Genomic DNA, 23,558 nt, shown 5'->3' with positions numbered 1-23,558 from the left:
GCTTCTATTTTGTATTTATTTCATAAGTCATGGATATGTTCAGAGTAATGATGATTTTAGAAATTTAGAAAACTACAAACAAGTAAATAATTAAAATAAACAAGTGAATTATAAAAATAAAAATTACGTGGGGCTAATAACTTCAGGGCCCTTTTTATCTCTTTGGGGAAATTACCTCTCGACTCATCTGTTAAGAAACGGTTACCAGAGGCTTTAATTAGACGTCAAAATATCCCACCCCGTCCACCTTGAGATCTATAGTCGAAATTTTAAGTTCACTTGAATAATATTATTCCGCGTGCCTCTCTATGTATTATGTACATAAAAAATAACTTTTAATGTTACCGTAAGTAATATTAACCAGAATTCGAATAGAAATACATGAGTATCTTTATGCGGTATTCTGATTGCATTTTGTAATTCTTACGGTTAGTCATTAAAGTGGCAGTAGTGCCTGCGCCAACTGCTAGCTTTGGGGTGGTAAATCACAAGTTTTAGTCAGTACATTAATTTTATAAAATCACCGTCAATAGCATATGTGTGGTAGATTCTCTTTGTGTATGTGTTTTTTGGTTTTACACCAAACTTTAATTTAATTAATAATTTAAATTGCGTTCATTTCAAAAACCGCAAAAGCCACCACCTACCTAGAGATATGAGTCCTAAGGTCTCCGTTTACGCAAATTATAATTTTGCGGGATTGATTTTCATCATACGATGTTATTCTTTCACCGTGTTAGTCAATCGTGAACATTTGTTATGTACGTAGTTCATTAGAAAAATTTGCACCTACCAGCGGGATTCGAACACCAGTTGCACCGGGTGTCATCCTTTATTCCACGACGACTTTTAAAATAATAATTAATGTTTGAAGTTATAATTTGAAGTATTCAAGTATTGCCATAAATTAAAGTGCAGTAGGGATAACCATTATTCCCTAAAACTATCGAACTTAAAATCGAATGCAATTGAAGTTAGAAAAACCAATTCACAACAAAATCGAAGTAAAGAAGATCGATTTATCAAACAACTTTTTTCAATTAAAATAAGATAACTGATAAAAAAAACACTCACAAATGAGTACATAGAAGAATTTAATAGAATGCAAATGGCACAATATTAAACAACCAACAAGAACTTTGATCTGTCGATCTTATTTATAGTTGCAATCTTTTCAGCATAGGAATTTGAACATTGTTTTTCTTTTGTCTTATATTGATTCACTGGATGAATTCATTACATATTTACGGTTGAATGATCTAACTTTTAAGAAAACAAATCGATACCTCGATCAATCCATGTCAGATCACATCCCTAAAGTGTAGGAATGAGAAAAAAACACACGAAACTCCGCTTCACTTGTGTTTTTTTCTAATTTTACTGTCATTACGCCGATAAATTGATGCATATTTTGTATGCAACAGTTATTTCGATTAAATAAATCGCATTATTATGTACAACATTTCCGCAAGGAATGTGCTGAGTGCGTGTATTTACTAAAATCAATAACAATCAGTGACCAACAAAGGTACGCTTGTGTTTGCTTTTGCTTGGTGCTTGGGGATTATAACCTGTGTTTTGTGCTGGCGTCCGGTTGGCGTCTACCACAATTAACCCAATAATGCACGTTAAGTGCCACCAGAACATCTTACGTGAATGAAAGTGTGTCTTAGTGCAGTCAGTGCGTGTCGTAATATGGATAAATTTGTTTTTAGTTACCAAGATGAATTATGAAGCCGAAAGAGCCATGAACCAAAAGAGATTGCGTATGGAGGCGGAACCTGGCCATGGAGTGGTGCAAGGAAACGGTTTACCACTCAATTATATCGGTAAGTCGCGATCAAGAACTTAAAAACGCGGGAAAGCGGGAGACCTTGAAAGTTTACAAGTTGTGTTTTGTCTCAGATAATGGTCATCAAATACCTTACCAGCCCTATGCTGGGGCCTACAATACCCACTACCCGCCCCCGGATGCGTTCGCAGCGTACGGACCGCCACCACCAGGAGGCTATGCCCCACAGAACCTGTCTTATGCACCTCCTGCTCATCAAAATTATGCTCATCACCAGAGTTTCCCACCACAGCAGCCTCCACAGGCCCAGTTGCATATGCAGTCACACATGGGTAATAGCTTATTTAATTTTTAAGTTTGTTTTGTTTACATTATTTTCTATTCATAAATTATTAATATTTACGTTTTTCATGAATAAGAAGCAACAGGTGTTTGGGTATGATAATTTGTATGAAATTTGATTTTGATTTCACTGGAATGTGAAAATGAGTATTTGTATTTGAATATTTAAAATTGATAATCCAATATAGTAATGAATATAGATTGTATTGGTTTGTGAATCTAGATGCAGCTTAGGTGGCTGATAGTTATATTAATATAGAAAACTTTTAAATTATGAATAAAGTTTTGTGCTCCGGCTTTAAAAAAAATGTTGGTTGCTGTCAATTAGATATTTGTTTAAGGTTATGGTGATGTGGGTGTTCACAAGCCTGCGTGGCCTCCACAACCACACCTACTACCACCGCTCGACGCTCAAAAACCAATAGATGTGAAACAACTTAAACCGGAAATCAAACTTGAGCCCACAGATGCCCAAAAACGACCACACCCCGAAGCTGAAATGATGGTGAGGAAATTTTATTAGTAAATTATTTATTTACTAGCTGACCCGGCAGACTTCTTAGTGCCTCAATCGATAAATAAAATACCTAAACTTTTGTATAAAATAAACTTAAAACAAACAAAAGGAATCCGTCCGACGGGGGACACATCAAAGGAAAAACAAAAGTGTTTTAATTTTATTTTATTCTGACCTTTTTTATATTTATCTACCTTTTAAACCTTCTCTAGACTTCTACAAATAATTCAAGACCAAAATTAGCCAAATTGGTCCAGCCGTTCTCGAGTTTTAGCGAGACTAATGAACAGCAATTCATTTTAATATATATAGATTATAGATTATATTTAGTGAAGAATTTTTTTTCTAATGATTTTTATTTAAATGCTTCAAATCTGATTATTAGTTTTAGTAATCTAATATTTAATAAATTTTATAATTAAATTTTACCAAGTAAACTGTACCGCATATTAACCTTCTTTATTGATATTGATAAAATCCTTTTTGCTATACTAAGAATTACAAAGACATCTGTAAAATTTTTCAGAGTGAAATGGATCAGCCAAAAATAAAAATCAAAACAGACATTTTTAAGCCTGATGACTTAGCACACAGACCCATTGAAAAACCTATAGGTATGTTAAATTAGTATTTAATTTAAAAAAATCCTGTTTTTTTTTCATTTTAAGTAATATATAAAATAGGTAAGGTTGGTCAGAGGACGATTTTGCCCAACTAACATAATGATTGCATACAACTATGTTGTTTTGTATTTAAAAATATTTAAAATGGATTTAGAACCTACCAAAATAGTAAGTTATTTCATTTAAGGATACAAAAACGAATCAAGTGCAAATTATTGTTATTGTTCTACAAAGCCTATAACAAAGCTATAACAAAATAATTGTATTTAGAATGGAGCAATAAGACCTTAATGCAGTTAACATGAAGTGTCCATGTCTAAGGTATAATTGTTAAAGTAATTGAACTTAAGATTTCACTAAGCTTTAACCAGGTGCTTTCATTTTTACATGTTATTATTGAGAAGAAATGTGAAAAAAATTAAATTAGATCTATGTATGTTTCTAAAAGAAGTTTATACACAGTAATGTTAATGATATTACAAAACGATATGGTATCTGAATGTCTCTGATTCTAAATTCTCATCCTTTTTTTCAGATGCACACATACATAAACCATTAGAAGGTGCACAAAAGCCAACAGATCTACAGAATAAGGGTATTTATTTTATTTTTATTTTATTTATTTGGTACCAACATGTTATACATCAGCATTTATAATTAGTCAGTATTTCATTCATTCATTTATTAATCAGTATTTATAATTAAACATATAAAGGTATGTATATCAATCTCTAGTTCCCATCCATCCGTGTCCTGGTGACGGAACTAAACATGGATGGATGTTATTTGTTTATTTAATATTCACTTGTGCAATAAACTGAAGAATTGCAGAACTAAAAGCAGTGTATAGAGGCAGCTTTCAACTGACATGGGATGCCTGAGTCATATTAGCATAGATGAGTCGACTATTATCAAAGGCGGCAATCTGACTTTTGGACAATGATTGGTAAATCAGAAAAACGAATTATTGACTTTGTATTCCATTGGCAGTCACAAAACTCTTCGGAACGACATCTTAGATAAATAACAGGTTAACTATTAACCTTTATTTAATGCAGGTTTTGAACCATATTCTTTGAAGGAGACGATTATATTCAAATCAATCTGAATTGACATATCAATAAATTTTTTTTGTCCAAATGCACAGATTGCCACCTTTGATACTAGACGACTCAGATATTGTATTAATTTTTTTTTAAAGTATTCATTCTGAAAGAAAATACTGATAAAAAGTTTCTTATAATATCATGGAAAGAATTTAGTCAATCATAAAAACAATGTTACTATCTAATTTTGTTGTTAAGATTCGCAGATCACCAGACCGTGTTGCCCATTTGTGGCTCAGTGATGAATCCGCAGCATTAGTACTTGCATACCAAAACATAATTACGGTGCTCATGTTACAGATGAAGGACAGCCGAATACAATAGTTGACATCAAATTAGGAGAGAAACCGACTGGTGAGGATTTTTAGTACTAGAAATTCATTCTAAAAAAGCAACCAATTAATTTCATTAACAAAATATCAGTAGACACAGCATTGCTTTCTTCTGTATACACTTTTGGGACTTGGTAGATAAAATTTCAGTTGAAAAAATTTTTTTGTTTGATTGTCCTCAACACTTAAAATCACTTATGTGGATTGTTGTATTAGGATCCAGTTCACCCATTTGGTGTAAAGCTGTTAGTGGAGTCCATAGACAACGTGAGTATCGCCGCTTTCTTGGCGATGCTTCTCGATACTGGTGATAGGACCTCTTGTGAGTCCGCGCGGGTAGGTTCCACCATCCTGCCCATTTTTACCGTGAAGCAGTAATGCGTTTCAGTTTGAAGGGTGGGCAGCCGTTGTAACTACACTCGAGACCTTATAACTTATATCTCAAGGAGGGTGGCGCATTCACGTCATAGATGTCTATGGGCTCCAGTAACCACCTAATACCAGGTGGGCTGTGAGCTCGTCCAACCAACTAAGCAATAAAAAAAAAATTGAAGCGTAGTCTGAAAGCGGTTTCAGTTGCAATGTATGACGACTCGTGTCAGAGGTTTTTAGAAACTTCTCGAAACAAAAACGCGGGGACGGCGACTACATATGGGTAAAAAAGTTTAGGAAATTTTGCGCAGAGAGATAATTAGTATTTTGTTTAATTATGTGCATCGTTATTGTTTTATTACAGAGTCGAGCAAGGGGGACGGCAGCGCGGAGGCGGGGGAGCCCCGGCCCGCGGACTCCGCCGCCCCGGCCGCGCCCAACAGGTACTAATATTATTGTACACGACCGGGACTTTTTGGCGGGAACGCGAGGATTGAAGTTGTGTGATTTGTTTTATTTTGTCTATTTAGTGTTTCTTCAGGTTTAAATGTGTAATAATGGTGGTTTATTAACAGTTTAATAACTGTGAAAGTGCACAAATTTGGTGCAATAGTCGCTGTACGTAGCTTATCGGGATCCTCCAAAAAGGCCACCGAAAAAATCTCAGTAAATGACCACCATTTTACTGTGATTATATTTCATCCCATATCATCTCATTTCACTTAATTTCATCCCAGTTGATTAATGTCTCAAATTAATCATCTTCATTTTATTTCACTACATATTATCATTTTTCACAAAATTAAGAATATAAATTAAAATTAGACATGACTTAAAGGTCCTAGTTACCAGGTCATAAAATCACTTAAAAAAATGTACACGACCCGGCCTGTATGGCTGTTTCCGAGTCGTGTAATTAATTTTTTTTTTGTTGTTTAGATGAGTGAACGAGTTCACAGCCCACCTGGTATTAAGTGGTTACTGGAGCTCATAGACATCTACAACGTAAATGCACCACCTATATAAGTTCTAAGGTCTCAATATAGTTACAACGGCTGCCCCACCCTTCAAACCGAAACGCATTACTGCTTCACCGCAGAAATAGGCAGGGTGGTGGTACCTACCCGTGCGAACTCACAAGAGGTCCTACCACCAGTAAAAAGACTGGAAAGATAAGATAAAAATGTGGATTTCTTTCAATCAGAAAAAAAGCAACTTTATAGGACATCCACTTAAAGTTTAAAAATTGAAAAAAATATAACAGCAAAACTTCCTTAGCTATTAGAATGGAGTCCACTTAATTGAAGTTCAATTAAAAGGATCGAATTGTTTGTGTAATTACAAAGATAAATGTCACGTATTAAGTGAAATTTTACTTAAACCAAATAACCTTTGACCCTCCGATATGTTTGATGAGCTCTTATTTGAGTCACTTGAGTTTTTTAAGTATCGCTATTGTCGATAATGAGCTCCCATCCACGGTGTTTCCCGAGCGCTATGGCATGTCCTTCTTTAAAAGAGGCTTGTGGAGAGTATTAAGCGGTAGGCAGCGGCTTGGCTCTGCCCCTGGCATTGCTGAAGTCCATGGGCGACGGTAACCATTCACCATTAGGTGGTCCGTATGCTCGTCTGCCTACAAGAGCAATAAATAATAATAATAATATCGTAACCATAATATCGTGTCGATAATACCGCAACGATAATATCGTAACGATAATATCTGGTCGATAATATCTGGTCGATAATACCGCAACGATAATATCGTGTAGATAATATCGTATCGATAATATCGTATTGGTAATATCGTATCGATAACATCGTATCGATATTAATCGATTAATGCTTATCCATCACGCTGCTACCTCCGGTACTACCGCCGACACAAAACATAAGTTGAGAGTAAAAGCATAGAACCTAGCGATTATAATCATTAAAATTGTTACAGTGATATCGACAGGAAACCGTTCAGTAGTCCAGAGCTGCCGAAGTCGGGCTCCGTGCCGGGGAAGGCGCCCACCCCGAGCTCCGAGGTATCATTCATTTTCAATACGCTTTTATAAGCTTTAGACGTATGTACATTAGTATGTATGTTTGGAAAGAAATCTTTGAACATGATTTTGAGCCCCTTCAAAACGTCAGATTATCTCGAAATTTGGTATACTTATTAAGGACCGATGACAATTCAACATTAAAAAAAAAAAATTGAAAAAAAAGAATTGAAAAAATTTAAATTCAACTAAAAGTCTTTGCAAATCCTTCCTTAAAGCCCTAAATTATTTTGAGCTTATGCTGGGCTGTGGTTTGGCTAAGAAATACAGAGGTCAAATAAATAATGAATGTTATGATTTTTGTAGCCGAAGAAGAGAGGTCGCCCTAAGGGGTCGACGAACAAACCGAAGCCCCCCGGCGTGACCGGCAAGCTGGTCCCCAACATGGCGGCGGGCGGGGGGGCGCCGCGCGGGCCCCCTCCCCGCGCCCCCGCCGCGCCCCTGCGCCCGCGCTGCACCGGCTACCAGTACGCCGTCCGGGCCTACAGGAAGGACTTCTCCGGGATACAGTTCAGAAGGTCATTACTTTCTACCTTCTTTGAAGAGTGGGGCAGCCCTTGTAACTATACTGAGACCTTAGAACTTATCTCATATATGCATTTACGCATTTATGGGCTCCAGTAACCACTTAACACATCGGTCGGGGAACTTTTTTAATTATTACCCCAAAATATTTTTGTATCAGTTGATATTAATTACCCCATGGCGAAGAACAAAAAAAGACGAAATCGCTTCTTTTTAGTATCTTTCATATTATAGCCCCCATGATAATTTTGAAAAGAAAACAATAACTAAAAATTTAACGATTCCAAAGAAGTTTCACATAAATATATACTTTTTACTCACAAAAGTTTCATTTTTATCCCCCAAAATTTCATTTTACCCCATTTGAGGTAATTTACCCCGGTTCCCCGACCGTTGACTTAACATCAGGTGGGTCGTGAGCTCGTCCACTGTACTAAGCAATGTCCTTAGGCGCTGGAGCGACGACTGCCTGGACTCGTCGCACATCCCCAACGAGGTGTACTTCGGCGACGTGCCGGTGTCCACGGAGGTGCTGTTCAACTACTACGACGCGAACGCGGAGCGCGAGCGGCTGGCGACGCAGGCCGCGCAGATCGCCGCGCAGAAGGCCGCCGCCGCCAAGCTCGCCGCCGCCAAGCTGCAGGCGCGGGGCGTCGTCTCCAACGAGGTCACAACACATATCCGTTATTTATTTATTGAAGTTATACTTCTTTAGGCGCGTTATGAAAAATTGATGAGAGTGAAGTTTTACGATGCGCGCGCACCGTGACACAAAATTAACAGAAATGAAGTTGCCCACTAAATCGCTCATTACAATACGACCGACGTAACTTGGCGAGCCTGAATATAGCCGCAGGTAAACTTTCCGAACCGTACCGAGAATTACCGAATTTATACGATGTCAAGAAAGGGATGTCCAATATGCGTGTTTGAGGATGTTGTTTAATCGATTTTTTTTCAAATTGATTAAAATTTAAATAAAAAAAAAGAAATAAATTTAATAAAAATATAGTATAACTTCTAACGCGCGTACATAAGTACACGCACCTTTTTTTTTTTTAATTCGCATCACGCTGTCCGCATTGCCACAGACAAACATATCCGTTATCGCTTGTACGAACTGTGTCAGAAACGGGTGAAAGTCAAGTTTGAAGGGTAGGGCAGTCGTTATGACAAGTGACCTCCAATGCGACAGGACCATAATTTTAATAATCTTGCTTGTCAAAACTTTCAAGACAACTTTACCAATACGAACGTTTTGGACGGAATGCAAGAAGCAATGTTGTGTGAATTTTTTTATTTTTGTCAATTTAGTGTTTCTTCAGGTTTAAATTTGAGATAACTTTAGTTGATTAGTTGCTGAGTATCTACAAATATAGGAAAATAAAACAAAGAACCTGGATGTAGCTAGCTTCCGATCCCGATCTCCCAAAAAGTTCAACACAGCTCAATTGATTAATGACGCAAACCTATTAACCTTATTTCATTATGCCGATATGATTTTCCATAAAACACAAATACTAAAGATTAGGCTGTATAATGTGATACCTTCGCATTTGTAATTGAAAAAAAAATGGAACTATCACTTTAACAAATACGGCTCAACAAAATTATGTGTGGTGGTTGGTGTGATGTTGACAAATTAATTTAATCATTATTAAATTATTAAGCTCATCACTATGAGCTTATAATACTTATACAAAAACACAGAAATTAACCACATGTGACGTCATGCGTTGTGGTTGTTGCCGAATGAGCGTTGGAATTATTCTATTCTATGCAGTGATTTAAGACAGCATTGTTCATCATTCCACAAAAATAGTGATAGATATTTGACTGAAGATACCATGTCGTTTGTTACTGTGGCTAATTGCATATTGAGGCCACAATCTTATTGCTGGTGACAATGGTAGTCGTATTTATATTGTGATTTCCACGAGCTCCTGAATTGGCTTCACATGTCCGTACAATATGCAGCATCTGCATAATTTATTTTGTATTTTCTTGTAGGTCACAACAGTCGATTCATCATCGTCAGACGATTCGTCAGGGTCCGAAGGCAGCGATTCTGAAGACAGCGACGAGGTGAGTTCTTTAAATAAATTGTGGGACATAAAGCTCTAAAAACACTAAAAGCTTTAAATAGAACTGATGTTTTTATTTTTTTTTATTTTTTTATTGCCCCTGTAGGCAGACGAGCATACGGCCCACCTGATGGTGAGTGGTTACCGTCGCCTATGGACTTCAGCAATGCCAGGGGCAGAGCCAAGCCGCTGCCTACCGAAACATATATTTTTTGATTATATCCATGATTATATGGATGACGTCCCTGTAGAACTTATATCTCAAGGTGGGTGGCGCTTTTACGTCTGTGGGTTTTAATAACCACTGAACACCAGGTGGACTGTGAGCTCGTCCAATCATCTTTCTTTTTTTTTATTGCCCTTGTAGGCAGACTAGCATACGGCCCACCTGATGGTGAGTGGTTACCGTCGCCCAGGGGCAGAGTCAAGCCGCTGCCTACCGCTCTAAGTAATAAAAAAAAAACAAAGACAAATAGAACTAGAACAATATTTTTAACTCCACAGGACGCCCCCCTAAAACGAGGTCCAGGCAGACCGAAGGGCTCCAAGAATTCTCCGCGGCCCCCCGGAGCGACGCCCCCCGGCGCCACGCGGCGCGGCCGGCCCCCCGTGCCCCCCGAGCTGCGCCAGCCCGGCATCACCGACATGAAGAAGTTCTGCAAGGCGGCCGGCATCCGGTTCGATTACAAGAAGCTTGTTGAAGGTCAGACACCTGCGTACTGGAGCGGCGGAGTGGAGACAGATTGATAATACCGTAAAATGGAGGGGATAGGGACACTTTTAAAGTCCGACATTGATTTTTTCGTTTTTGTAATTATAGTAATAAAACGGAGATCATAATGTAACTATACTGAGATCTTAGAACTCATATCTCAAGGTGGGTGGCGCATTTATTTCATGCGTTGTGAAGTATTGTACTGTCAATCACGCCTGTAATTGAGGTGACATCAGCTATGTACTTATTCTCAATGTTTTGTATTGATGATCACTTTGTTGGTGCAACTATAAACAGTCGACGTCGCCTTAACCACGTCATTATGGATCCTACCGATCCATTAACGGTGCTTTTAGGTACCACAAGCACCAGTCACCGTCCTCGCCGAACCCGTCGCTTGCGACGTAGGGCTCGACGAGTAAATTAACCCACAGACACAGCCCACTGAGTTTCTCGCCGGATCTTTTTATTTTTTATTGCTTAGATGAGTGGATGAGCTCACAGCCTACCTGGTGTTAAGTGGTTATTGGAGCCCATAGACATCTACAACGTAAATGCGCCACTCACCTTGAGATATAAGTTCTAAAGTCTCAGTTATAGTTACAACGGCTGCCCCACCCTTCAAACCGAAACGCACTACTACTTCACGGCAGAAATAGGCAGGGTGGTGGTACCTACCCGTGCAGACTCACAAGAGGTGCTACCACCAGTAATTACGCAAATTATAATTTTGCGGGTTTGATTTTTATTACACGATGTTATTCCTTCACCGTGAAAATCAATCATGAACATTTGTTGAGTACGTATTTCATTAGAAAAATTGGTACCCGCCTGCGGGATTCGAACACCGGTGCATCGCTCAACACGAATGCACCGGACGTCTTATCCGTTAGGCCACAACGACTTCTTCTTGGTGGGTCGCGTTTCCGATCCGGTGGTAGATTCTGCAACACCTCTGGTTTGAGCACCGTGAGCTCATCTACTAGTTTGGTGAATCTAGAACAACCCCTCGAGGTTGCTAGAATAGGTAGGAAAAAAAAATGGTGCAACTAAATCAATAAATAAATAAATAAAAGACGTTTCCTTTCGGTAGGTTGCACGAAAAACAAAGAAAGAGTTGAGAAGATGCTAGAGCTGCTGGTCGCGGCCGGGCTCGAGGGGAAGCCCACGCTGGAGAAGTGCAAGGCGATGAAACAAGCCAAACTAGACAAGAAGGAGCAAGAGAAGCTCGCCAAGAAAGAAGCGAAAGCGAAACACAAAGACGACCCTGGTACCTTTCATTTTGTATTGATAACTCACATAGTCCGTAGAACTAACTTGATATTGACCGGCTCTCTCCTAATTGTAGGTAGGTAGCGGCTTGGCACTGCCCCTGGCATTGCTGAAGCCCATGGGCGACGGTAACCACTCACCATCAGGTGGGCCGTATGCTCGTCTGCCTACAACAAAAAAAAATAAAAAAATTGTCCGCCAACCCTGTTCTCACTCGGAAGTGAGCTAGTGATGATAATTATACTTGAGGTTGTTTAGTTAGACTTTTTTAATGTCAACAACAAGACCAGTCGTGACACGTCATGATTTTACAATCGGGTGGCTCACGGCTCGCGAATTGATAAGGAATGACGTCAGAGGTCCAACCACTTTATGACCCCAAGAGTGACCCCCCGAGCTGGCTCTGGAATATAGCGGCGAGCGATCTAAGGACAGTATGTCCAAGTTTTTATTTATTGCTTAGATGGGTGGACGAGCTTACGGCCCACCTGATGTTAAGTGGTTACTGGAGCCCATAGATATGTACGACGTAAATTTGCCATCCACTTTGAGATATGAGTTCTAAGGTCTCTCAGTATAGTTACAACGGCTGCGCCACCCTTCAAACCGAAACGCATTACTGCTTCACGGCAGAAATAGGCAGGGCGGTAGTATTTACCCGCGCGGACTCGCAAGAGTTCCTACCACCAGTAATTACGCAAACTATAATTTTGCGGGTTTTATTTTTATAACACGATGTTATTTATTCCTTCACCGTGGAAGTCAACCGTGAACATTTGTTAAGTACGTTTTTTTTAGTCATCACTTTCTAATCTCATGTGCGTTACGAGAAGTAGGCAACCCGCCCCCTCACCCCTGTCGCCACCTAAAGCGTGGCCAACTAGTTCCGTGCGTCCACTTCGATAAAGCGGCACGACACGAGAACCCTCTCATCGTGGCCGCCGGGAACTACATTCCCTATCCTGCGGACAGAATGGAAAGCAGTCGACGGCGCCCAAAACACGTCATCTCGGATCCTCCCGATCCACTTACGGTGCTTTTAGGTACCTCAAGCACCGGTCACCGTTCTCGTCGAACCTGTCGCTTGCGACGAAGGGCTCGACGAGTAAATTAACCCACAGACACAGCCCACTGAGTTTCTCGCCGGATCTTCTCATTGAGTCGCGTTTCCGATCCGGCGGTAGATTCTGCGAAGCACGGCTCTTGCTAGGGTTCGTGCTAGCAACGTCGTCAGGTTTGAGCCCCGTGAGCTCACCTACTAGTTAAGGCGGCGAAAAAAAACTGCACTACACTTGATCTGTCACGCGAGACGGTTGCGAGTCGATCGGGCGCTCGTTAAGCGGAGTGAAGTTGCAGCGGAGCCGGCGGCGGGCTCGTGCCGGCGCATGACGCGCGGCGCCACGGGCGTGAAGCCGCGCCAGCGCATCGTCATCTCGTCGGACGAGGAGGACGACACCCCGCAGGCGCGCCGCACGCTCTCCAAGCTGCGCTCCAGCGTCAACGACCACTCCGACTCCGACTAGCGTCCGAGGTATGCCCCCCCCCCAGCAGACTCGCCCCGCAGAAATAGGCAGGGCGGACTCACAACACGCCCTACCACCAGTAAAATAAATAAACTGTGTAGAAATAAATTCTTGTGTTGCCCATAAACTCTGATCACTAAGTGAACCCACGCCTCTTCGTAATGTTACCTACTTCAACAACTGTTTAAGACGGCATTCAAGAGAATTCATGATTAAGCTATCTCCGCTTTTTACTATAAATACAAGTGACTATTGTCGCACAAAAAAATTCCGACTCGAGCAGCCGAACGGAGCGGAGCACTCTGTTGTTATCGTTGTACCCTTGAAACGTAATAAATGGAAATCATTGGAAAAGTGAGGCTTAATTACTGTCACTATGGAAGACAATGATAATGATGAAGAAGTCATCATTTTAAAAACGCCATGGAATCAGCCTGCAATATATAAATATATTTTTTAAATGTTCCAGGTCACTATCAGATCGTCTGCTTGACGATGAGCAATTCCTTTGGGGCAGTTAACGCTGACATTTCCGAGAGTTAGGATCGACGTGTCCGTGGACGATCTCGCGTGTGTATTACAATAAAATAATTAATGAAAAAAAACTTTAAATAATTATTATAGTTAACCATAGTGTGACGTCGTTAGAAAAATCTCAGTGAACAACATTATTTTGTATATGAATCTGTTTAGTTCGTAATTGTATCGGAGTTTGTTTGAGATTGTAAAATTTCATTGGTAAAATTCTGTCATGTTGGCAACATTGACGTATTAAGATATATTATTGCCAACAGAAATATATTAGAAGTCACCAATTTGAAGATAATCTATGCCTAGTTTTGAAAATTTGAGTGATAGTAGAAAAATAAAATGCTAATGATTTTTCTTTTTTTTCTGTTTTATTGAACTATGTCTATACATGTTATTATAGATAGCATAGACTATTTTGGAGAAAATTACATTGGCTACTTCACATGAACGATTTAGTGTTGCAAGTGGTAAAAAATATAAAACATGCGTCCCTTTGTTAAACGATTTTCAAAATCAAATTACACGTTTTCGATCTCAGATAAACTGCAATGCAATGATACATTAATATTGTTATGAATATCATAAAAAATTTGCATTAAAAAATATAAATGGACAATAACTAACGAAAGATAAACTCGAAAACAATTGGATACGGCATACGAAAACAAAAATACTAGTCACGTTTGAAAAAAAAATTCTCATTTCCACGTTTTTGAGGCAGCTCCAATTAATAGTGTAAAACTTTAATTTAATTAATACGAAAAAGTTATGTGTGTGTTTTTTTTTCTAAGAATATTGATTGAAAATCGCATTAAATTATGATTCCTTTGGATGTCTGAGGAACGTTAATGTGTGGCTCAACGAATTGGTTGTATCCGGTTTGTCGGCAAATTGTGCAGGTTTTTTACACGCTATAAATTAGCTTCACTTGTTTGTATGTTTGTATCTGACTCCTTTAGACGCGATTTTGAACCAATTTAAACGGCCAGATTTCATTCAAAATTTATAGATTTATCGAGGACCATACACTAATTTGATAAGATTATTCCATTATTCAATTTGCAAAAATAAATTAATTAAAAATTAAAAATAAATAATAGACATACAAACAATATACACTTTCAGATTGTCAGTTCCTAAAACAAGATATCTTAAAACGCATCGGTTTTTATACCATATCATTCTCCTGCTCTACACCTTGTCACCTGAGGTCGGCGTAACATGTTTTCTCCTTCCATACTCCTCTATCATATACTATTTCTTCGCTCACTCTCCTCTTACCCATATCGTCTTTCACGCAATCCATCTATTTCTTCTTAAGTCTACCACTTCCTCTATACCCTTCCACATTCATAGTTAACGCTCTCTTACCAACCTCATTTTCAGTTCATCTTATCACAAGTGCTCTAAAAAACAACCTGTAGTTTTCGGTTTCATAATTTGAATTGTACGATCGTTTGACTTTTGGCGGGAACGCGAGGTGTGAAGTTATGTGATTTGTTTTATTTTGTCTATTTAGTGTTTTTGTAGGTTAAAATGTGTAATAACGGTGGCTTATTAACTGTTTAATAACTATGAAAGTGCACAAATGTGGGAAAATGAAATAAAATTGTTGGACGTAGCTTTTCGAGATACTCCAAAAAGTCCACTGAAAAAATCTCAGTAAATGAACACCATTTTACTGAGATTATATTTCATCCCATATTATCTCATTTCATTTAATTTCATCCCAGTTGATTAATGTCTCAAATTAATCATCTTCATTTCACTCCATATTATCATTGTTCATAAAAATAACAATATAAATTATAAAAATAAAACATCACCTTAAAGGTCTTAGTTACCAGGTCATAAAGTCCCTTAAAAAAAAGTCGATCGTTTAAGAGTCAGAACGAAACCTCGAGAGTGAGACAAAAAATACTATCTCCCACCTTTTGCCTCTGGGCGGTCACTGATTTTAAAGGTCTCGTAGGTCGGTGCGCGTTGAATTGAACCCCAGTTCCGTATTGCCTAAATCGGATACAACTAGTTTGGAGTTAAATGTAGGAATGAAACCCTCGCCTCCTTATCTAAGTAGCAGTAGTGATAGAATGCTTCTAATGGCACTCAATAATGTTCATTTGTGCCTATGAAAATAGTATATAAAAATTTTATTATATAGAAGTATAAAAAATATATATATATGTATACATAAATAATAGTGAATAGCGTGAGTATATAGTTTTTTTTTTAAATAATAGATTTCATTGTCTCATAAAAAAAAATCAGTACCGTAGGAGGAAACTATCATTTTTATTGTATTCTAGAATTAAAACAAAAAAAAAAAATCGTAACACCAAGACGTTTAAGTTAAGGTCTTGTAAATAAGAGTAATTAAAAAAAAACAAAATGAAATGCGTGTCTCTTAATTTTTTTTTTATTCTTGTACAAACCAACGATGTGTATCGTCGCTTTTGTATATAAGCTCGTGCGAAAGTGAAAAATTATTTTTTAAAGTATGTATGAGTTTTATAGAGGATGTTGGACCTTTGGAAACATAAATTTTGTATATTTGATTGTTTATAGAAACTGAAATTAATATTTGAAATTCGCTTATAATAAGCGTATGCGTTAGCTCGACTCGTACCTATAGAGAAACGATTTGAAAACGATTTCTAGTTTGATTTCTCATTGTTTTTGTGTTTGATCGTAAAACGTGGGTAGTTTTTATTTCGATATTACGATAACTCGGCTTGAGCCCGTTCAACTTACTCAGTACAACGTCAGAAATTGAACGCTTAGAGAAATAGAGAGAGAGGGAAGGAGAGAGAGACAGAGAGACTTTCTGTCTTTTTTTGCGACAGAAATGATCAAAAAATCTTTTGAAATCAAGTCTCAAGCTTGAACAAATCCGCAGCGCGTCACAACGATGCGATGCTTGTAAACTATGGGTCGCGTATGTTACTGACGTCAACTTTGAAAGTTAATACGACATCGGAACGATACGAACGCACCGAATATATGCGTTTAGGCTGGGTTCACACGGCATTGTCCTGCACGTTTATTTGCAGTGTACGTCTTAACGAATGAATAGTGGCACATACAGTGTACATAGAACCTCTCCTTACGGATCCAATAACCTTTGCATTAGACGCCTTCAGCTCTAACATCAGGAGCAGGCTAAGGGACCCCGGTAACCGTACTCGTCGAACTCGACAAAGAGGTCGACGTGCAACCTAACCCATACATCAGTCCGGTGAGTTTCTCGCCGGATCTTCTCAACGGGTCGCGAATCTGAGCCGGTAGTAGATTCATTCGCGAAGCAGCTGCTCATGAGTTGTTGGGTCTACATTGGAGGCGCTCGGGCAGCTGTTAGCTAATCCCACCCCTCCTGGCTGAGCCTTTGCTCGCCCACCTGTCCTGGTGAAACTGGAAAGGCCTCAGGGCCACCAGTAATCCTTCAATCATAAAAAAACTTGTACTGCAAAAAATCGTACACCGCTTCTGCGTTTAATAGAATACTCAACGGACTTGTCAAGTAAATCGAATGAGCTTTAACGTTGCAGCGACGCATAGTATAGTTCTGTCTCGTTCACACGCTCGTTTTTACACGAATGAAAATCTACCATATGAACACCCGGGTGATTGTACCTTATAATCTATATATATAAAAATGAATTGCTGTTCGTTAGTCTCGCTAACACTCGAGAACGGCTTCACCGATTTGGCTAATTTTGGTCTTGAATTATTTGTGGAAGTCCAGAGAACGTTTAAAAGGTAGATAAATATGAAAATGCTCGGAATTAATTAAAAATAACAATTTAGTTTTTCTTTTTTTGTTTTAAGTTTATTTTATACAAAAGTTTAGATCTTTTATTTATCGATTGAGGCACTACGAAGTCTGCCGGGTCAGCTAGTAACGAATACAAAGAAAACGTGCAGGACAACGCCGTGTGAACCCAGCCTAATATTTTAAGAACTTCAAACATGAGGTTCGGAACGCGAAGCAATAATTGAAATGCCTCTTAATCTAGATTTATAATCGATGTTTCGAAAATTTAACATCCAATTCTTCCTTTACGTAATATTACGGTATTTATATACGTTTTTAGTATTAGCACGTTTATGAGTTTGAGATGATCGTGATGTGATTCGTGTCCGCCATTTGTAATTGTTGCAATAGTTACCGGATCGGTTAACAGATGGCGTTGCTCTTAACGATTGAAATGCGATCAGTCGTGAAGCTTGTTGCATGTAGTCGGATTAGTTGAGCTTACTTTTCAGTAAAAGCTCTTTAATATATGCTTCGAATAGAGATTGGTGCAAACCTGTACAGCAATAGTACATTCTGTGAAAGTTACGTTCTATTAAAAGTTGTATTTATTGTGACAAGTGACTGCAGCAAGACAATAGAAATAATAAAGCTTATTGTTTGCATGTAGTCGGATTAGTTGAGCTTTTGTTTCAATAAAAGCTCTTTATTAAACACTTCGAATAGAGATTGGTGCAAACCGTTATAGTAATAGTGCATTCTGTGAAAGTTGCTTGTCTTTATTGTGACAAGTTCAAAACTACAGCGAGACAATAGAAACAAGACGTTTTGAGCTTAGGGCGAACTTTTATCCGTTAATGCGACTCGATATTGAAAGTTTGGAAGATTTGGCTTTCGGAATCTCAAATCGAATCGAAGAGAATTTTTAACATCACCGAGACTATTCTGGCAGAGATAGACGGCTTTTATAAGAGTCTATAGAGTTTTATCCACTGAATACACGGTGTAGCGGGTAGAGATGGATTTAGGCTTGATGCCCTTAATGTTAAAATGATTTTTATTAATTTCGATGCAATATTTTTGTTTTAAATTTAAAATAACTTAATATATTTTTTATAAAAATTAATCTGAACTCATCCTCAAAGGAGACTTGTCTTGACTTTTTTCCCGTCTCTGAAATTTTGGTATTATAAAAAACTTACTACCCCTCAAATCATGCTGGCTTAGGCGTAAATCCATCATTGGTAGCGATTAGCCGTCGTATGACACAAAAATATTTGACAGAATCTCGCTAACGACATTTTCAAACATAACTTTGCACTTATATAAGCTCTGAACAACTACATTGGTCCGATCTATTGAGTTATTTCTCCCGCTAATGGAAGACCTTCGTCTTTTTGTGTTCTAAGATAGTCACTACACGTGCAACAGTAGATATATTTGATGATCGCAAAAGCTGTACATCATCATGAATTCTTGGAACCGCAATGTCCTAATTCCATACAATCTATTAATTAAAATGTACTTCGTGAAGACAACGCACAACATAATCAGACGCTTTCCTCGTTTACTTTTGTAAAGATGTGTAATCTTATTATTTAACTTGGATTATTATAAAGTGTGATAGAAATGAATTTATTTCTTAATGAACTCTCTTTGAAGTGTATTAAATAAAAAAATAATATTTACACGAAGCGTGCTCTGTGTTTATTTATGTATTTATTTGCATTTAGCTTTGTAGAGCAATTAATTAAAACCCTCGGAAGATTTTGTGTTAAGTCTTTAAACGTGCCTCACAAAATAATCCTGTTTCACAAAAGACATAATCGTTTTGTGATTTTTGTTTGTTTGTTTGTTTTAATTTAGTATTTTGTTAGTATCACGCAAGATTTAACTTAACCGTTGTTAAAGTCAATCTTAGTAGAAGCGAAACAACATTGTTAATTAACTAACTAAAATATTGTTGATTTAATAAGCTTAGTAAATACTTGTGGTGTTATCAACCTTTTGCGAACGGGCAATGTAAAGCGACGTGTGTCACGAGGACGTTGACCCCGCCAGCTGTTTGTAAACAACACGAATACATTGCGTGTTCTTTTTCGATAACAATTGAAGACATGAGTGGAAGAAGGGTATATGAAAACAATTTGTTAATTTTGAGAAAACGGGCAACAACCTTTTATTATTTGTACATTTTCTTCGTATATAACTTCTTCATCAATTGCAATTTGTAAAAATAGCTTTTATACTCAGAGTTTTAAGGTCTAATATGGTTTATAGGCAAATAACACTTTCATTCAATGTGAAAACTCAAAAACCTTTAAAATAGTACTTAACCCCTTTATACACTCATGCCATTAATTATTAATGTTATCAAGTTTGGAAACATTCAGTTCTCGTTTTTGGTACAGATTACGCTCTGTTTAGTTTTTCCTATTAATTTCATAATTAAATATGTAAGATTTAGATGGGTTTCACATATGCTCACACACATTATTTTTTTCTTATCGTCGTGTGTTAGTTCGAGAAAGTTTTGTTAGTTGGCAACATCACACTAGCCTAGAATCTTCTGGTAGAAACTATCTTTGAAATATTAAAACTTAATTAATCGACAAACAGATATATAATCCATGTTCATGAATATTTATGTTTTTAAATGCTACTTAAGGCAAAAATCAATGATTAATATTAAATTCCGTAAATAAATAAAGCCATTGTGAAAATCAAATGTCAGATTGTATTGTGCATGAAATATAATGGAGCCAATTCGAGATTTTGTGTTGAAATTAACTACACTAATTAGTGTGATTAAATTCTTTAAGTATATAATAATATGTAAATCATTTTTAGAAATCATTAAATTTTCATTGTTTTTTTTTTTTAATTTGGATTAGATCTCGGGAAGACAACATCTCGAATTGGGCGGATGAATGCATATTTCACTATCACAAAATCGTTATGTATAAAAATACTGATCTAAATAATTATTAGTTTAAAAAATTTTAAATTATGAATTAAAAGAAAAATAATGAGAACGGTAAATTGTAAATAATAGTATTTTAGTGACGAGACGTACATAGTTTATAAGTTTAATTATTTTCTAAGATTGAATAGATATTTGTATTTGTAAGATATATTTAGATGATTTATATTATATTTTTTTCTTAATTTTTTTTTTGTACCGCGAAACAATACTTGTATTGTCGACCACTCAACGTACGACTGATTGGAAATTGACCGTTTTATCTATTTTTATAGGCCGTTACAGAGGCCGGGCTGCAATATCGTTGGGTCGTTTACAAATACCGATAAATTGAGAAGCTAAATTCATATTTGACGCCGTCATCGCAGAAGTGGCCTAGCCCGCAATTTTTACATTCGTGTATATCGACGCTTGAAAGGCAAACGTGACTAAGCGTCAATGCGTGAATTTTACAGTAGACTAATTTAAAGTTGAAATACCTGAAAACAAAATTTATTTTAACGAATCTAGCTGTAGTAGAATCTAGCTAGTAGCTGTAGGATTGAAATGATTACAATAGACCTAGAAATATATATTTTTTGCGCATCGAATATGGTTATTGCCTATCATTTATGTACAAAAAGCAGTTATCGTCGCTTAGTCACGTTTGCCTTTCAAGCGTCGATATGTAATAACTATACTGCAATTTATTTAAAACATAAATAAATTTTGATGCAAAACCATGGCCTACCCATAGTTTCACATATAGATAACAGATGGATTTGTAAATATAAGTTTTGCGCGTATTGTTTTTGCCTACAAAGCAGTTTAAAAGTTAATACAAACCTCATTATCTCCATGCGAAATATGGTAAGCTTAGGTAAGCAACTTTTGCGCTGACGGCCTCATTTAAAATCAGTCGTACAAACAATATTATGTATATTAATATATTTATAGGTCGATTTTAATTTGTCATTCTTATATGTAAACGAATTATATCATTTAGATTAAGTACATGAATATGCTTTTCGCCGACAATTACGATTTATATTTACAAAAAGAGACGTATTTTTTTTTCTTATTCCTTGCCAATAAATGAGGCATAAAGATTTTTATTTTTCATTTTATTTCAACTTCGGATGTACCTTCTCTAAAACCAAAAACAGATCCTACTCAGGCCGACACGCGTGTGTATACCTCAATTTTAGTGTGAACGTAAAACAATATTCATTTATGAAGACATGCAAGTAGAGAAGCAGCGGCTGGCATTGCTGAAGTCCATGGGCGACGGTAACCACTCACCATCAGGTGGGTCGTATGCTCGTCTGCCTACACGGGCAATAAAAAAAAAACGTATACATGTCCTTGTTGGTACTCACATATTTTGTGAACCAGCAATGTAAAGGACCCTTTTCGCAAATGCATTAATTACACTGCGTGCCAAAAAAAAAAGTTTTAAAAATGAAAACTCACATTTTCAAAGAACTTTTCAAACAAACAGCCAGATTTGAAGACACTTCTGTCTACGTGCAAAGAAACGTTAATGTCAAGAAATACTTTTTATAGAAAATTAGTGGGTAGTTTTTGCATAGTAGTCCAATGTCGGCGATCCACACTCTGAAGTCGTTCGTGACCACGCAAATTGTAAAGTAGTCGAAGCGATGGAAATAATAAATGCGAGATAATATCGTAACAGTAGTTTTAATTCTATTTACGACTCGCAAAAATCGAAGAAAAAACCTGGTTATTTACTAACAAAATTCAGGACTATTTATCTATACTAATACAGGGTGGCCCATAAGTCCTTTGAAAAGTAAAATTTGAATAAAACGAACAGGGCGCGCGTGAGCGGTGCAGGGGAAGCGGGGGGAGTAACTTCGGTTTCTGGGAATTTAGTCGCGATGGAGCGTTTTACCGGAGCGGACCGTGCGTTTTGTGTGCGCGAGTTTTATAAAAACGACAATTCGGCAACCGTTGCGCGGCGTAAATTTCGAGAACACAAAGCTTTACACAACTTTGACGACACTCCAACTCTTCAAACGATTAAGAACTGGGTTGCTAAGTTCGAGGAGACCGGTTCGACGTTAGATAAACCGCGGTTGGGTCGCCCAAGGACGTCACGTACGGAACAAAACATAGACACAGTGACACAGTCTATTCGCGAAAATCCGACACAGTCAACTCGTAAGCGCGCCAGAGCATTAAACGTATCCAGGACATCGTTACAACGGATTTTGAAGAAAGATTTACATATGCACCCTTACAAAATTCAGTTGGTTCAAGAATTAAAGGAAACTGACGGTATTCAAAGACAAAATTATGCGAATGAAATGTTGAATCGGTTTACTTCCTTCAATAACATAATGTTCTCTGACGAGGCTCATTTCCATCTTAACGGGCATGTTAGTAAACAAAATTGCCGCTATTGGAGCCCCATCAATCCAAAACTTAAGCATCAGAAGCCCTTACATAGTCCGAAAGTGACTGTTTGGGCCGCTATGTCAGCCCATGGTATCCTAGGGCCTTACTTCTTTGAGGATGGCAGAGGGCGCGCAGTTACTGTTACGTCGGAGCGATATGTGGCTATGATCGAAGAGTTTTTCATACCAGAATTGCAAAACTTTTCAGGCTTTAATGCCAGGACGTGGTTTCAACAGGATGGGGCCACTTCTCACACCTCTAACACTGCTATGCCCGTTATCCGTCAACTTTTTCCTGGCAAAGTTATCTCTAAGAGAGGAGACATTTCCTGGCCTCCACGTAGTCCAGATCTGACCCCGATGGATTTTTTTTTGTGGGGCTGCCTTAAGGCTAAAGTATACGACACAAACCCGCGGTCAATTGAGGCCCTAAAAGAAAACATCCGCAGAGAAATGACAAGCATTTCAGCAGTGACGTGCCGCGCAGTCATCGACAATTTTAGACGTCGTTTGCAAGAGTGCCGTGATCGCAACGGATTACATTTAGGAGATGTTATTTTCAAAAAATAATTCCCGTTTTTTAAGCTTTTTATGTAAATAAAAATTTAATTCATAATGTAATTAGTTTTATTTTAATAATTTT

The 23,558-nt window shown here is 37.7% G+C and overlaps 1 protein-coding gene across 2 annotated transcripts; it reads left to right on the top strand.

Annotated features, from left to right (window-relative positions):
• The first annotated feature begins 1,303 nt into the window (after nt 1–1,303).
• Nucleotides 1,304–21,610, top strand: LOC101738561 (HIRA-interacting protein 3). 2 transcript variants are annotated; one of them, XM_038016344.2, is made up of 16 exons: nt 1,304–1,528; nt 1,716–1,829; nt 1,906–2,124; nt 2,476–2,639; nt 3,178–3,265; nt 3,810–3,869; nt 4,681–4,734; nt 5,449–5,527; nt 7,030–7,114; nt 7,439–7,650; nt 8,108–8,324; nt 9,668–9,742; nt 10,246–10,444; nt 11,550–11,726; nt 13,079–13,259; nt 13,721–21,610. In XM_038016344.2, exons 2-15 carry the CDS (start codon nt 1,724–1,726, stop codon nt 13,249–13,251), a joined length of 1,908 nt encoding a protein of 635 aa, XP_037872272.1. In that variant the 5' UTR covers nt 1,304–1,528; nt 1,716–1,723; the 3' UTR covers nt 13,252–13,259; nt 13,721–21,610. The 2 variants fall into 2 exon arrangements, with proteins under 2 accessions (XP_037872272.1, XP_037872273.1); XM_038016345.2 differs by having other exon boundaries at nt 1,328–1,528; nt 13,085–13,259.
• The last annotated feature ends 1,948 nt before the right edge of the window (nt 21,611–23,558 follow it).

This window comes from Bombyx mori, chromosome 16 (genome assembly GCF_030269925.1).
Source record: "Bombyx mori chromosome 16, ASM3026992v2".
NCBI classification, from domain to species: Eukaryota; Metazoa; Arthropoda; class Insecta; order Lepidoptera; family Bombycidae; genus Bombyx; species Bombyx mori.
This window is presented reverse-complemented; position numbering and strand designations above follow the sequence as displayed.

Bases quoted from the DNA above. Each gene is read 5' to 3' on its own strand.
- LOC101738561 (XM_038016344.2), top strand. From the start codon at position 1,724: ATGAATTATGAAGCCGAAAGAGCCATGAACCAAAAGAGATTGCGTATG. The intron at 2,125-2,475 runs GTAATAGCTTAT...TATTTGTTTAAG, and splicing joins GCATATGCAGTCACACATGG to GTTATGGTGATGTGGGTGTT. The intron at 7,115-7,438 runs GTATCATTCATT...TGATTTTTGTAG, and splicing joins CGCCCACCCCGAGCTCCGAG to CCGAAGAAGAGAGGTCGCCC.